At 31.7% G+C, this 15,714-nt stretch overlaps 1 protein-coding gene across 1 annotated transcript in view; it reads left to right on the forward strand.

The window, feature by feature from the left end:
* LOC121119773 (retinoid isomerohydrolase) overlaps nucleotides 1-15,714 on the forward strand; it is a 116,683-nt gene that overhangs the window by 63,365 nt on the left and 37,604 nt on the right. Inside the window, exon 3 of the mRNA XM_040714561.2 lies at nucleotides 14,830-15,085. Coding sequence (XP_040570495.1) covers nucleotides 14,830-15,085 — 256 coding nt within the window. The remainder of the gene's footprint in view (nucleotides 1-14,829; nucleotides 15,086-15,714) is intronic.

The raw sequence follows: 15,714 nt of genomic DNA on the forward strand, positions 1-15,714 counted from the left end.
TCGGAAAATTTATTTTAGATAGCTTAAAACATGAATTCTTAGGAAAAAATAGAAAATCAATGGCACTCTCCTTGAAGAAGACCTTAAGATTATACAACTTTAGAAAATGGTCGCTACAATGTCAAGAGTTGAGAAGAGGTAAAAGCACGAAGCATCGTTTCTCCATTATGGTATTTTAGGTTATCAACAGTGAAGAGGATTCTCTCTACTTTTTCAAACTAGAACAGTCTGTCTACTATGTCTTACCCTGGCTGAAAGTAAATTATCCCTAGGGTGATTATTTGTGGCAGCAGTATGGACCTCCCTACCACACAGCGAAGAAGAACCACATACCTTCTTCCAGTCCAAATTTTCAAATTTATGGGTCTCAGATTTCTGCCCCAATCATCTCCTTATCCCAACCCTCGGGACTATTATTTGTGGAGCCCTGTGGAGAGTAATCCCAACACCATGGACTCCCTCAAATTTAGCCAGCAAGAAAGAAATTGAGCTCCTATTCATAGAGGATATTGCCTCAACTTGATCCTCATTTCGGGGACTTGTCGAAGTTGTCAATTTTCACAGTTAAATGGTTGAACTCAAAATAGCTCTTGTTAAGTTTTGAATAATTTAGTGAATAGTAATTATATAGTCCAGAAGAATTGATAAATTACTATCCACCACTAATTTTGAGCCTTTTTTTTTTGGGGGGGATTTGTAGAAAATGTTGTAAGATACAAGGACGTGACAACGTCAAATTTAATGGAACCTTCGTAAGCGTACTTTGAGAACAATTTAGTGTGTAAAACTCTGCAAGCATCTACTAGGAGTGAAATACAATCCTGGTAAGAAAACAAACGTAAACCTTACGCCATATATATATAGCTTTATATTAAAAGCCTATAAAATACATTTTCATCCTAACGTGAAGAAATTGTAGCACTTTATCAATAATATTTACTTAACGATAGGCAAGGAAGTAACTAAAAGAATAACAAATATAAAAGATAAATAAAGGTGGTCTTACTCACAAAATATTTTGTCTTCCCTTTATTGGAAAAAAAAACCTATCATTCATTTTCAAGCTCCATTCTCCATATTTTTGTACAAACCTAAAAAAGATTATGTCAAATTACTAATTTTTTTTTGAAAACTAGAAACCAACTTTTGAAACAATTTAAAAAATGTCCTAAATTTTACAAAGCGAGTAGTTTAATTTAATTTTTATAGAATATTACATTTTTTTTTATTTACAAATTTTGTAGATATAATTAAATTTTTGAATATGGATTTTTAATTAGTGGATAGAGACAATTTTTGGAAGACTATACCTACTTTTGGATGGTTTTTGTAACCCATTCTAATAGAATTGAGCAATTTTGGCACAATTCACTTATATTGGAGAGACGTAGCTCTATATATACCAAAATTTCAAATACTCTCACATCTTTGTAGAGCTGTAAATCATATGATCTGCATATGATGTCAACATCAGCACACTAAAGTTAAATGTGTTACATAAATCATATTTGTAAGGCCCATAAATCAGGAGTGGTGAGAAAATCGATCCATAGATTGATTTTAAAAAACATGGCCATAATTTTAAATGATTAAATTCGATCTACGGTCTGAGATCGCAGTCTAAACCGAAATATATGTCTGAATCCATCTAGAAAAATCCCTTATGACCGAACCGGGGAAAAGTTGGTCTTGAACCAATTCTCAACACTACAGTGTCGTTCCGGTAAATCCTGAGCAGCTTTAACTGAATTCTGATCGATAAGGGAAGCAAGTAGAGTTTTGAAATTTTATTTAGATAAAAAAAAAAATCATTGAACGTGTTTCCTATCTATACCAATCATTCACTCAATACGATGCCTAAAGAACTGGCAGGGCTTGATCACCTCCGCAGGAGTGATAGAGGCCTTCAAGGAGTCGATACTACTGTGTCTATAGAAGAGTTCTTCTTCTCTAACTGTACCGAAAAAAAATAGTCCATGCAAATTCATATCAGAGGGAGTTAGAGGGCCAGGTCAGGAGTTTCGCAAATTGGCGCATTCTTTTATTTCAACAAGTTTTGGGTCTTGAGGACCTTGTGAGAGTGGGTTGAGTCTTGTTGAAATTCAAACTCGACACCATTGCCCTCAGCTTTAATCCAAGGTATCACTTCATATTCCTTATCGAGGTATCACTGCACATTACTTGTCGACACCAACCCTATCTGGCTCAAAGAAGATACGGGGAATGACACTACCTTTGCTCTCAATGACCCCACAGGTAATGATGTTGTATGGAAACTTGGTTTTAAAACGAGGGGGGGGGGCATTAGCTCTCTTTGTGGCAGATCATCTGTCGTTCTGGAAACTGTCAACCGTTCATTGTTACTCATCCGAATAAAAGAAGATTCGGTTACTATGGGACATCAAATCGATAAGCAATTTTATTCCAGGTGGCATTCATTTTTTCTGTAAGGAAATGTATTTTTTTGAGGTGCTACCACTTCATCCTCAGTTTAGTATTTATGGCCCTGGATATTGTTGAACGGCTTACTTTACGCTTAATCGGAGTCCCGAAGATGCCTCCACAACCTATTTCTGGCCTACAAGAAATCTTGGAGTGCGTTTTGTATCACTCCAGGACTGCGGGCTTTTCTCTTATATGCTCCCTCCTCCTATCAGTGGTTATGACATCGTAGACTGTACTCTTTGGATACCCGTGCAATCTTCTTGATGTACGCTGGCTGTGTCCTGCTTCGATGATGGTGTTCCTCCGGGTATTTTCCATCGTAAATACTCGTTCTGAACTCTAAGTTGTACAATTAACTTCAAGCTAACACTCAACCTCCCACTTTAAATTGAAATAGCCGAGTTAAATGTTCTCCATATTGTTCAGGATGTACTTAAAGATGGTTTAAATTATAAGAAGGAGACTATTGTAAACTCTTCTTTGACACACATCTGGCTCGTAGTTTGAGGATTTATCCCAACTAAATGAACTTGAAAATGAATCAAAGTGAAAATAAAGATGTGAAGTAAAATTCAATAAGGTTTAAAGTAAATAATACTTGCATATTTATTATAATATAAACCCTTTGTAATATGAGCTAATTTCAAAATGAAAAATAAAGCCGTTTATTAATAGAGGTACAATTTATGCAACAAACAAAACAAAAATAGATATAAAGTATCTATTCAATTAATGAATCACTGACATAAAAAATAAAAATGAAGACTATTCTCATGTAGCATCAATTGAATAGTCGGGATTCCTAAGAATTATGTTAACAATTCAAATATTCGTTGGACACTAAATTTACTGTTACTATTAGTTTCACAATTGTTGCTTATTATATAACTCTTCCAATATCTTTTCAAGCGTTTCCATATGAGTTTAGAATGATCAAGTAGGGTCCATGCTCAGAATCTATTCCATAAACAATCAACTGGACGATATGATTTATATCATTATGTTAACTCTGAAAAAATATTTCGGATGAGATCAGCTACAATCAGCTGTGACAAGGAAGGAGGGGAGAAGGAAATAAACAAGGACATTTGCAATAATTATTCCAATGTCGATCCCCAATTCTATTCTGAGTCCAGAAAGGACTTACAATGTTAACTATGCAACGATTCCGTCAGCTTACTCTCCGTCTTTTATGAACACTTTTATGAACACACACGATTGTTCAGTAAGGTTTGGAGTATAATTGAATGTAGTTGGAAAATAAATTCACAACTTAATAATTAAAAAATAATGATAACTCGTATGGAAAAGAGACTTCCAATTCCGAAAAAGCGGGAAGCTAAAAAATTCATAGGATTTACATCGATATTGATTATCATATTTAAAGCTGTAAATCATATGACTTGTCAAATTTCGTGTTAGCCCTCACAATTAGAAGAATGTTTTGTAGAAGAACAGCTTAGCTGCCATTACGTTTCATTAGATTAACAGCTACGAGAGGAAAACAATAAATACAAACCCTCCTTCGTATCTATGTAGCAAGGTCATAGACAAGAATGCCTCGGATGTCAATCCTCAAAGCTTATCTGAGTCCAACAGAGATATACCCTAAGAAGTCCCAGCTCATTATCAGTTATTTATGAGGAGTAGTTACTTTATACTTAGATGTGCTCTCTTCAAAATTAATTAAAGAATAATGATAACAGCTTTGAAAAATATTACACACCATAGCACACACTAAAATATTTTATAGAAAAAAAGGATTCTAAATTATTTACTTGAAAAAAATTAAAATCCATTTTATAAAAAAAAAAAATCTTTGCAATGGCCTTGTAAAATTGTCTTTGGTATAAATATATACAGCTTAATTTATTTCCCCAGCCCTTTAAAAATAGGTTTACTCTATTCTTATATTATCTATTTTTTTTTTTTTGCATTTGTTGGAGCTAAATGACCAAAATGTGATTCCTTGGGTAGATAAACGAGGAAATGACAAGATGCTCTCAATGTCAACAATAGAGTCAAATTAAAAAATAAGAAAAGAATAATGTAGTGTTCATTCATTCATTATATTTCTTTAATTGGAAGTTCTGGGAAATTATACTTAATGAGTATTAATTCAGAGTATCTAGTTAAGAGGAATTACCTAGACTTATGTTCTTAATTAGTTTAGGGAATGAAAAGTCTTAAAATAGGGTTGTAGTAGGTACTTTCACGTATTAATATACGCAGTAAAATCATTAGTGATGAGCTTCGTTCTGGAAGTTTCTAGACCCGTCCTAGACGATTATAACTATTGATGAACAGAACTTATTCAGTCATTTAAAGAAGTTGGTGTTGATCAGTCTGTTATAAAAATTAGGTTGGGATAGGGAGAAAATTGGTCATTGACAAAAATGAAAATGTCAATTTAGTATTTGAAAACGAATAAATTTTGATACACGTCTGAAATTGCAGTCTCTATCGAAATATCAGACCAAATTAGTCTAGAAAAAAATTACTTGACACTAAACCGGGAAAAAAAACCCATAATGATATACTTATGCTAAAAAGTTGTTATAATCTCACTCAAAGAGTTGATCAAATCTTTAGAAGATCTATAAGTTTTGGAAATAATAGCCAAAACAAATTAAACAACCTAACTTTCAGGTCCCAAAAAATATCCTTGCCAAAAAAAATGAATCCAAATTATGAACACAAACTATTACGGAAAGTAATGAGGAGTCCAATTCGAAAAAAAATATTATGTTAACCATTACATATAGTGAATATTTCAAAAATTTAAAACGTACTCATCATTTGCATTCTAAATAGAAATTGTACCAACAAAGTGATTCGTAACCATGGTAAATTAGCAACTAAAAAATGTACTTTCTCTCAAAACAGTAATTTCCAGGAAAATAATGGTTTTTACAATAACAATATCATTAAAATGAATAATTTGGCGAGCCAATGAGAGAGCTGTCCTGCTAATGTTAACTAATAGAAGATGCACACTAGAATGTTCTTCTTTTGGAGCAAAAATCCAACAAAATTAACGGGTTTTGAATAAAACATAGAAAAACAGATTAGGTTTGCTGTATTCTTATATTATCAAACTGGCATATAAATGTAATGAAACGTAAAATTGAAAATATGATTTAGCAAATGAATTCCTCAAAGATTATTCCTTTTACAATAGCTTTTTGCACTCGAGGCTTATAAATCCCACATAATAATGATTTTGTAAGAATTCGCATGGTTGAAGCTACATAAGAATCTTAAATATATCAAAATAAATCAATTATAATGCTAAAATTGTTTACCTTATTTTACTCCCGGAATTAAGCATTTTTTGCAATGATGATTGCATTTTCGGAGCTTAAACGAACATAGAATTTTTCAAATTCCTTCTGAAATTTGGTTAACACTTTAGAAAAAAATATTTTTGAACTCGAATACAAATTAATGAACAAAATTCCATGGGTATTTTGTTACAAAATGACTTCAACAACACCTTTATAAATTATGTCGTTATTATATTCATGTCCAAGTAGAAATTTGTGTGAGGAAATCTTTTTGAGATAAGAGTTTTAAAGCATACTGACAAAACTACATAAAATATCAATTTGATGAACCACACTTCATTAATAATGACCCTCAAAGTAATCATTTATGATGAAAAAAGTTTTAATTTTGTAAGTATGTAATTTATATTCCAATAAATTAACATATAACATAAGCGTGCTTGAAACTTCAATATTAAAGGAGTATTGAGCAGAAAAAAAAAACAGAATTTGAATATGTAAATACTTGATATGGGTATTTTAATTAAAATTAAATTAAATTCTTCGTCTGAGTGGGAACTTTCATCAAAGAAAGTAAAAACTATAAGTTCCTCAAAAAAAAGTCCAAAGATGATTCGATTTTGTTGTTGATAGTTTTTGTTCGTTTCATAGTGTTTGGTTAAAACTTCAAGAGTTCAAAGTCCTGAAATCAAGACTTATTGAACTACAAAGCAACATATGTCTCTCAGTCCCTTTTCATCTTAATGTATCAATTTAAACTGCTCCTTGAAAGTCTAAATATTTACAGAATAAATAACTTTTACCATTTGTTGTGGTAACCACATGATATTCTAACATGAAGCCTGAATTTAAAGCCTGAAGATGCAGTCACTAGTTTTTATTTGGAAAATATGATTTGTATCATTTTTAATAGCCACAGTTCTAAAAAAGCGATTTATTTTTCCTCTTCAGCTGTATAAAATGATAATTTGTTCAATTTACTAATCTTATATATATATATAATTCAATTTGTGTGGTTGTGTCTTTTATGGGTGTCCACATCGTTGGGCCTAGGAGGCTGAAACTTAGCATGGATGCCTCTTTTAGACCTGGTCAATGTAAGATGGAGGTCCCAATTTTGAGGGGGAGGGGGCATACATATGTTTTAGATATTCTATAACCGAGCCACATTAATTATTTTTTAGATCTGAAGGAGACTAGATAGGTGGTTAAATTATAAATCAAAAAGTGACTGGCGTCTCAAAAAAAAACCTATACAAATATATACGTATAAGGTCTTTGTTCCTCTTTAAAATACCAATAAATACTATTAACTACTATTTTTTGCAGAATTAGTGGAAAACAGGTTTTTGCAAATTTCTTAAGATTAATAGAAGATGGACTTCTCACCTATAATTTTTTTTTCATGCCTATATGTTGGTACGTTATTTGAAGTCTATACCTCTATTTTTTTTTTTTAATATTCATGATAATACATTTCATACTATATACAGATGTATTATTAACAGGCCTGTAATAATACCTCAACGCTCGTCCTTGCCGAAGGGGTCTAAACATTAGTAAAATTTCATTGACCGTTTTCAATGTGATTCCCCACTCTCTCCTTGCCCTAAGCAACACCAAGTAACCCCTTGCTAATTTATTTTAAAATATTTAAGTATTTGTACCTGATGAGACTAGAATGAGATGGAAAAAATCGACACTCTCACAATATACAAAATATGATGACGTTAGGTGAGCCACAGGATATCTTTGTTCTATTTCTGTTCAAGTAATATGCAATTTCCATTTTCTACATCCCGTATTTGAGGCAGTCGGATCAAAACACATGTACGACAGTGATCCGACAGCCCCTTTCAAAATAATTCCATAGAAAATGGCTTATGTATTCTTAGTGTACCATCAGTCAGTTTTAGTACACCAAGTAGTTGATCAGCTCAATTTCTAGAAACTGAGATTGGTAATCCGTCAAGAACTTCTTCTGCTGTTATATCCTCTAAAAGTTTTCAATTACATCCTGGGAATAGTTTTATTCAACCTTTACATTTTTTATGAAATTGTCCTGCAAAATGTTTGTTTTGTTCATCATATACTAATCTTAAGTCTTCAAGATAATGACCTACGAAGGTGGTCTAAAAAGTTTCCGATTTAATAAAGATACAAGACATTTTTTCTGATTTTTTATTATATTTCTTCCAACAACTCCAAGTCTCCTTGTAACTCTACACACTTATCCCAGATATGCTCCTATACTTCTCTTCAAAATAATTATTCAAGAAACACTTTTTGTTTTTGGCTCAATATCTTCAAGATTGACTTAGATGCCTTAAAATTTTAAGACAGGACTTTATTAGAGGTTACAGTTTCAAAAACCAATACATAAGAATTCGATTATGTCTATTTTCACAAAAACAGACACATCAACACACTCAAACGACTGTTTCATAACAACTATTAGTATAAAATGGCTGAAATTTTAGTAAGTAACTGTCAAGAGATGCTAGATGTACTATGTGAGTAACCTCTATTTACGAATGCTACTATCTTCACGTTGAGGTTGGAAACTTTTCAGACCACCTTCGTAAGTTACAGAAGGATTTTTAATAAAAGGGGCAGCTCGTAGATCTATCACCTTAACTTTTTTCCTTGTGAACCATTATAATATTTTTTGTTAAACCATAAAACCCAATAAACGTAAAACTTTTATTTAAAGTCGCAACATCTAAACATAATACAATATTTTTATGCCATAAATTACTCCAAAATATTTGAGATTGATGATATTTTTAGATCAACCTAAAATAAATATTTTAGTAATGGGACAATTCCAAAAAAATCCCGACACCGATTCTGATGTGATTCTAGTAAAAATTCCCGATTCCGATTCTTTAATATTTTAACTAATCGTTAAAATTACAATTTTGCCATCAGAAGCGTCCACAGGATATACATTATATTTTTTTGAGAGGAAGGCTTGGTTTTTAGAATTTAGAATTACATAAATAGACGTATATTATATGAAATATCTGGTACCCATTGGATAATTAGTCGTCGGTTAAAAAAATATTCGGATTCTTTTTCATTTGTGGGTAACCGTTTTTACACGCACTTACGTTTATACAGTGTGCAGTTGTTGTTTAACAACGAACTTTGAGCGAATGCGCAGTTACGACATTTTTTCTTATTTGGACAGCTAGCTAGATATGTTTGGCTTCATTTGAAAAAATGGCATTGACCAAAAAATTATTTTTTCTACAAGCGTAGAATTATTGCAATCCGTGCCGGACGAACCATTGTTGAGATTGCAAACTTTTTAAACCTAGATTGGTCCTTAGTCTGGAGAGTCAGGAATGACCTGGAAGAGTCTGTAAGGGTTTATGAATCAACAGCTAATCCAAAGTACAAATAAAACGTTGCCCTTGTCGAAATTTTTTTTTTACTTTATTGGACACAGTTTTTGGCATCCAAGCTCATCAAACTTCAACCTCATGGACTTTTTTGTGTGGGATGCATTTGAGCGACAAACATAATGATCTTCCTTAAACACAAAAACCAAGCTGATATCTAGTAATCGGGGGGAATTCCGGAATCTGCCAAAGACGACCTTTTCCCATTTCTGAGGTCGAGTCGAGGGGGTTATTACGCCAAAGACGATACTATTCAGGAATAATATTTTTTTTTGCTTAGCCTTTATTTGGTATTGGTTTTTATTCACATCCGATGACTAATGTAGGAGAAAAACGTGTTAGTTATTAAATAGAGGTCCCACCCTATTCAAGAGTGATGATTCAGCAAATAAAGTAGTTCATAGTTCATTTATAATTTTACAGACAAGTACAGAATAATGATTACGTTACATACAAAAAATTTAGTTATTATTTGTATATCAGAATACTGACCCATTTAAAAACATATTTAAATTATTATAATATTTTTTATTTTACCATATTATTCCATAGGCTATTTCATATATATGTACCTGTATGGAACTAAATAAATATTCACTTTTAATTCAATTAAAGCTATTAATTTTGTGGTATATATTTTTTTAAGGGCTCTTTTCGTTAACAAATGTACTTGGCTAATAATTTCTAAGGGTTGTTTTTTGACTAAGAAATTAAACATTTGTTGGAATGATATCCAAGAAGTTACTGAAAAAGTGACCGTTTTCACATTTTGATTTCATTATCCACGTTACATTATCTTGCTCTTTGATAATTGTATCCACTGTGGCAGAAAACATCCACCAAAAATCCCCTATTAGGAATTGGAGGCACGAGGCATAAATTCTACTTTAGCCTCATAAACTTTAGGCTTAGACATGTATTTATGTTATACATAAGTAACACACTTGTAACAAATGATTTTGAGCTACAAAAAATCGGCATAACTCAAAATTCAAGGAACATTTATTAAATTTTAAAGTGTAGAATTGCATAATTACTAAATGATCTGAAAGTTTAAAAAAAAAAGATATTTAAAAATGTAAATTTCATTATTGTCTTTGTAGGTATTTTCTAGGTGAAATTAGTTACGTCAATATATATTTATTTTAATAAAATACAATGAAGTCAAAGTTACTTTTTGAAAAAAGTAACTTTTGTAGAAATAAACATAATCTGCTCTTATGTATCATTAATTATATTCCTAAAAAATGGGGAATTAAAATACTCTATTACAAGCATGCACCCAAATTTGTGGAAATTAATTAATTATTTAAGAAAAGAAGAAGTAATGCCTATAATTTTTTATCAAATCAAGCTACATTTCAATGTTATGTAGATATACTAAAGATTGTTTATGTCAATCTATGTATTTTCTGAAAAGACGTGCACTCTCCATGTATATAGTGCTCCAGACTAAGGCAAAGTGAGATTAATCCAAGAAAAGAGATGCAACTTCGTGAGCCATTTAATCTCGTTGATAGTAAAAGTAGATACGATAGAGAAATTAGAGACTAACAACCATCTTCGGACCAAACCTATGATCCATCAATAAATATTCATTTCTTTCTATCGATGGAGTTTTTTCCATTTCTTCAACTAAGGCCACGACTATGATTCATTAACGTGCCACAAAAATACCACACATATTTCCAAAAAAAAAAAATGATATAAATAAAAAAATAATATTTAATGATACTCTGTCAGTACTTAAGAAATAAATAGCAATTTGTGTCATTAAACTTTTAGGCCAACTACAAGATGGTTTAGACGCTTTTTTCTGTTTCTTTTTTGAGAAAAGGTATTGTGATACAATAAAAGTTACAACTCGATAAATTAGTCGTCTTAAAATTACCTTCTTTGATAAGTTGATATATTATTTTTATGAGCTCTTTCACTCTTATAATTTATTAAACTTTAGATTTCAACTTTTGTGAAGATGCCAGAGCGTTTTGTTACCCTTAGATGTACAACTGCTGATCCCAGTCATAAAAAATGAAGAGTAAATTATATCCACATAAGTTCTCATCAAATCTCAAAGAGAGAATAATATATAAAGGTTATTAAAAGAAGTTACGGCCAATTAAGCTTATCCTTCAAATGCTAAGAAACTTCTAATACTGCATTACCTCTCTACACTATCATAAATGTTATATAGCTATACAGAAGTGTCCGCAGGGGGTAGGCTGGAGGGGCTATAGCCCCCTTCCCAAATTAAGGAATTTTTGTGTTTTACTAGAAAATTTAATATTTCAGTATTAATATAATATTTAAGTTTACTTGAATAACTTTGGATTTTTGGATATTTCAGGTTTAATTTTTGAATTTTTTGTGAAAAGCTGTGGGTTTTTGAATTTTTTTCTTTTCGCAAAACACTTTAGTTTTTAGAACTTTTTTTATGGATTCATTCTTAAACCAAAGCCCACAAAAGATATGATTCTACGGACGCCGCCCCATCTATATTATTTTTATTTGTAAGAAATTTCTATGAAGACATTTTGAAAGTTAATTATAAATTCAAACAACAATCAAGTGCTGCCAAAAATGAGCTTAAGACTAAATAAATATAATATCAATGAAGGGTCCAGATTTGGCGATAGTTTCTGAAAAAAAGAAAACGCCGTTGCGTGGAAAATATTCTCTGTATTCAAGAGAGAAAAAAATATCATATATTTAGTGTGCGTCCCTAAGTTTTGTTATGACGATTAATGTAATTTTATATCTTTCCTATTTAATCCCTTGTTAGTGTATCCATGGTTCCATATAATCAATTAATGCTCTAATTTCTAAGCTTCCTACTAACGTAGAAGTTAGAGTGAGATAACCAAATTAGCTATCATAGAGTGTCATGTGTTCAAATAAAATATAATAACACCTTCTTCAACCCAAATAGCTTTGAAAAATAACCAAGATTATTTTGATAATTCAGATTAGGTATTAACAAAGGATTTTCTGTTGAGGTAAGGCCAGATACGCCCTGCAGACAGAAGTTGAGGACAACTGTCCGAAAAAAATCCTTTTTTATAAGTAAAAAATCTATTCTTACCTTGCCTCCAATTATTGATCTTCTTCATCCTCAGTTCTTGGATTGATTCTGTGATTTATGATATCTGTGCCAAATTGTAAAGCCTAAACTATTCAATATGTAAGAGAGTTTTTTTTTTTTTTTTTGTGAAAATGGAAAAAATCGAGTATCGAGCCGTTATTAAATATTTGTTTTCCAAAATGGCTAAAACTTTGATAGGTAACTGTCGACAGATACTAAATAAATATGGCTATCTGTTTCACACATTTCTCGATACTCAACTTTGTCCATTTTCACAAAAACACTCAAATCAATTCACTCAAGCGAATGATAATAACGACAGCATGTCCAAAATGGCGGAAACTTTGGTGAATCACATTCAATAGATGCTAGATAAATGTGACTAGCTTTTATTTAAGAATGCTGGAATCTTCAGGTTGAGGTCGAAGCTTTTCAAACCACTGTAGTATATACTTGGTCGTTCAGGTAAATTTGGACCACCTTTAACTGCATCCTGACCAATAAGGAAAGCAAGTAGATGTTTGAAATTTTATTTACAAGTTCTAATAATATAAAAGAAAGAAATCATTCAATGTGTTTTCCATCTTCCCCAAACATTCGCTCGATACAAGGCCTAAATAATTTGTAAGTTTTGACTACGCCCGCAGGGAGACAATATTTGATAATGGAGGCCATTAAGCTGCTGTGTGAATTGGCAGAGACCTTCCTCTCTAATTCCTCCTAAAATAAGTAATCCATAGGATTTATATCGGGGGTGGGCCAGTTCTGGGGGTCTCCAAATTGTACTTGCTCTTCTTTCAACCAGTTTTGGGTCTTGCAGAATATGTGAGAAGGGGTCGAGTCTTGTTGAAACAGGAAATTGACGCCTTTAGTTTCATCTTTCATCCAAGGGATCACCGCCTATTGGCATCCACCCTTTCTTTTGACTGAAAGAAAATGGAAGTATGACACTGCCGTAGCTCCCAATGGCCCAAAGGATCATGATGCTGATCATGAACTTGGTTTTAAAGACATGCGAGACATTAGGTATCTCTGTGGCCAACCGTCTGTTGTTATTAATGTTATGGATCTGTCGACACTCCATTGTTTCTCGTTCGAATAAAAGATGATTCGGTTATAATGGGACTATAATTATTCTGTGGGCAGTCCAGATGGCCTTCATTTTGTTTATAAGGATATGTATTTTGTAGAAGCGGTATGTCTTCATCCTCAGCTCAGTGTTTATGGCCCTGGAGATTGTTGAACGGCTTAATTTACGCTTTTTGGTAAGAACGTTAATCGGATCCCAGGAGAATGCCTCTACACACCCTTTCAGGCCTTCGAGGAATATGGTAGTGCGTTTTGTATAACTCCAGGACTGCGGGATTTTCTCTTATATGCTCCCTTCTCCTTTCAGTGGTTATGACATTGTAGACTGTACTCTTTGGATACCCGTGCATCTTCTTGATGTACGCTTGCTATGTCCTGCGCATGCCAATTCCATGATGGTGTTCCTCCGGGTCTCCTCCATCGTAAATACTCGTTTTGAACTCAAAGTTGTGTAACTAACTTCAAGTTAACACTCAACCTCTCACTTTAAAATTGAAATAATTGAGTAAAATATTTTCCTTATTGTTCCGGATCTAGTTAAAGATGATTTATTTGAAGAAAAGAAAAATAATAAAAATTTTTTTATACAAATTTCAATTATTAGATTTTCATATAAAATAATTTCAAATATTGAATTTTCTGATAAATAACAATTTTTTTTTTTTGGGGGAAAAAAAAAAAATTAATAAATAGTTAAATACCAGTAATCAATAAGAATCAGAATTGTATATTAAATAAAATTTTGTTTTCCCAATGCAAATTCCAATTCCAGAAAAAACACTCTATTTTCCGATTCCTGATAACGATTAATAGTCCCATTACTAATTTAAATATAAATCAAGTGCCTTCGGGGTTGATTTCATGACATTTTATAATCTGTCATTGATATTAATTTGGATTAAATTATCAATGAATATATATAGTGATGGGAATATTAATCGGAATCGAGAATAGGAGAATTAGTTTATTTTTCTAGAATCGGCATCGTGAAATTAATGTTTAATTTTCGTTGGCGATTCTTATTTATTACTAAAAAATAAAAAAAAGGAACAAAAAAAAACAATTTTACTTTTTACTAGAAAATTTAATATTTGAATTTTTTTTAATTTCATTTTCCAAAATTTTATAAAAAAATATAATATTTAACTTTTTTTTCATAAAATTTTATATTTAAAGTTTAATTTTTGAACCATTAATCTTCCAAAAAAATTTATATTCAATGTTCTTGTGGGTTTGAAAGAGATCCCAATAAGTTTATAGTTACCAATTGCATATTCATCATGAATCAGCATTTGTTAAAGAATGATAAGGGTCTTTTGAAGGATTTGAAAAGATAATAATAATCCATTTTACGTACATCATTTTTATTATTCAATTACACCCTTTTCAATTTAATGATAACTTGAAAAAGAAAGGGATTTTTATTGCTTATTTAAATAATACATTCACTATCAAAACCATGCAATAAATGGATATACGTTTAATAATAATTAATTCTTTATCATTACTCATATTTTAGGAACGATACCAGAATGGTTGGATGGAACGTTTTACCGTGTGGGTCCGGGTGTCTTTCAAGTAGGCGAACACACATATAATCATCCATTTGAAATGCTCTCTGTACTTCAAAAATTTGATATTTCTCCTTCATTTGTCACCTATCGGAATAAAATTGTAGACTCTAAACTTCGGTCTCTCACAGAAAGAAGTCAAGCCATTTCCTCGTTATCCAAGCACCAACAATCCAAAGATCCCTTCAAATTGAAGCTACAAAGGTAGGGAACTCTTCCCTTGATACAGATTGTAAAGATGAATTTGACCATCACAAAAAACGCCATCATTATGATCAAGAAAGCTAAACAATTATCCTTCTTTTCTTTACTTAATGAAGAGGTTCTGTGATTTGAAACATTTCTTGTTCATAGGAGAGGAAATGTTCCGATTCCAAACACCATCTATTATGCAAGACCCCGTAATTAGCGTAGAAATTTTTGTAACAGACCAATAAACAACTTATTAATAATTGCTTCTATATAATAATTTTCAAAACTCAACAGTTATCCCTTAAAAGACGGAAAGATTCTTGTTTGTTGGAATAAAAATGTTTGAACTTATCAAATTTTTAGAAACTCAGTAATTACTCATGTGTTTACAAATTAAACTTTTCCTGACATTTTCTCCCTTCTAAACAAGAAACATTTTAAATCACAGAACCTCTTTATTCTCAAAAGGAAACCTGTTGAGATTTAAGATTATAATATGAAAAGTTCCTAGAAATAAGGCGTCAATTCCGAAACATGTGGTTTACTTGTACACATATGTTAGTGATGTGTCGGTCTTATTTGGGACTGAAGACTGCCGTCCCATCCAGTTCATCCTCAGTTCAGTCCAGTTTGGTCCTGAG

This window comes from Lepeophtheirus salmonis, chromosome 6 (assembly GCF_016086655.4).
Source record: "Lepeophtheirus salmonis chromosome 6, UVic_Lsal_1.4, whole genome shotgun sequence".
Classification (NCBI taxonomy): domain Eukaryota; kingdom Metazoa; phylum Arthropoda; class Copepoda; order Siphonostomatoida; family Caligidae; genus Lepeophtheirus; species Lepeophtheirus salmonis.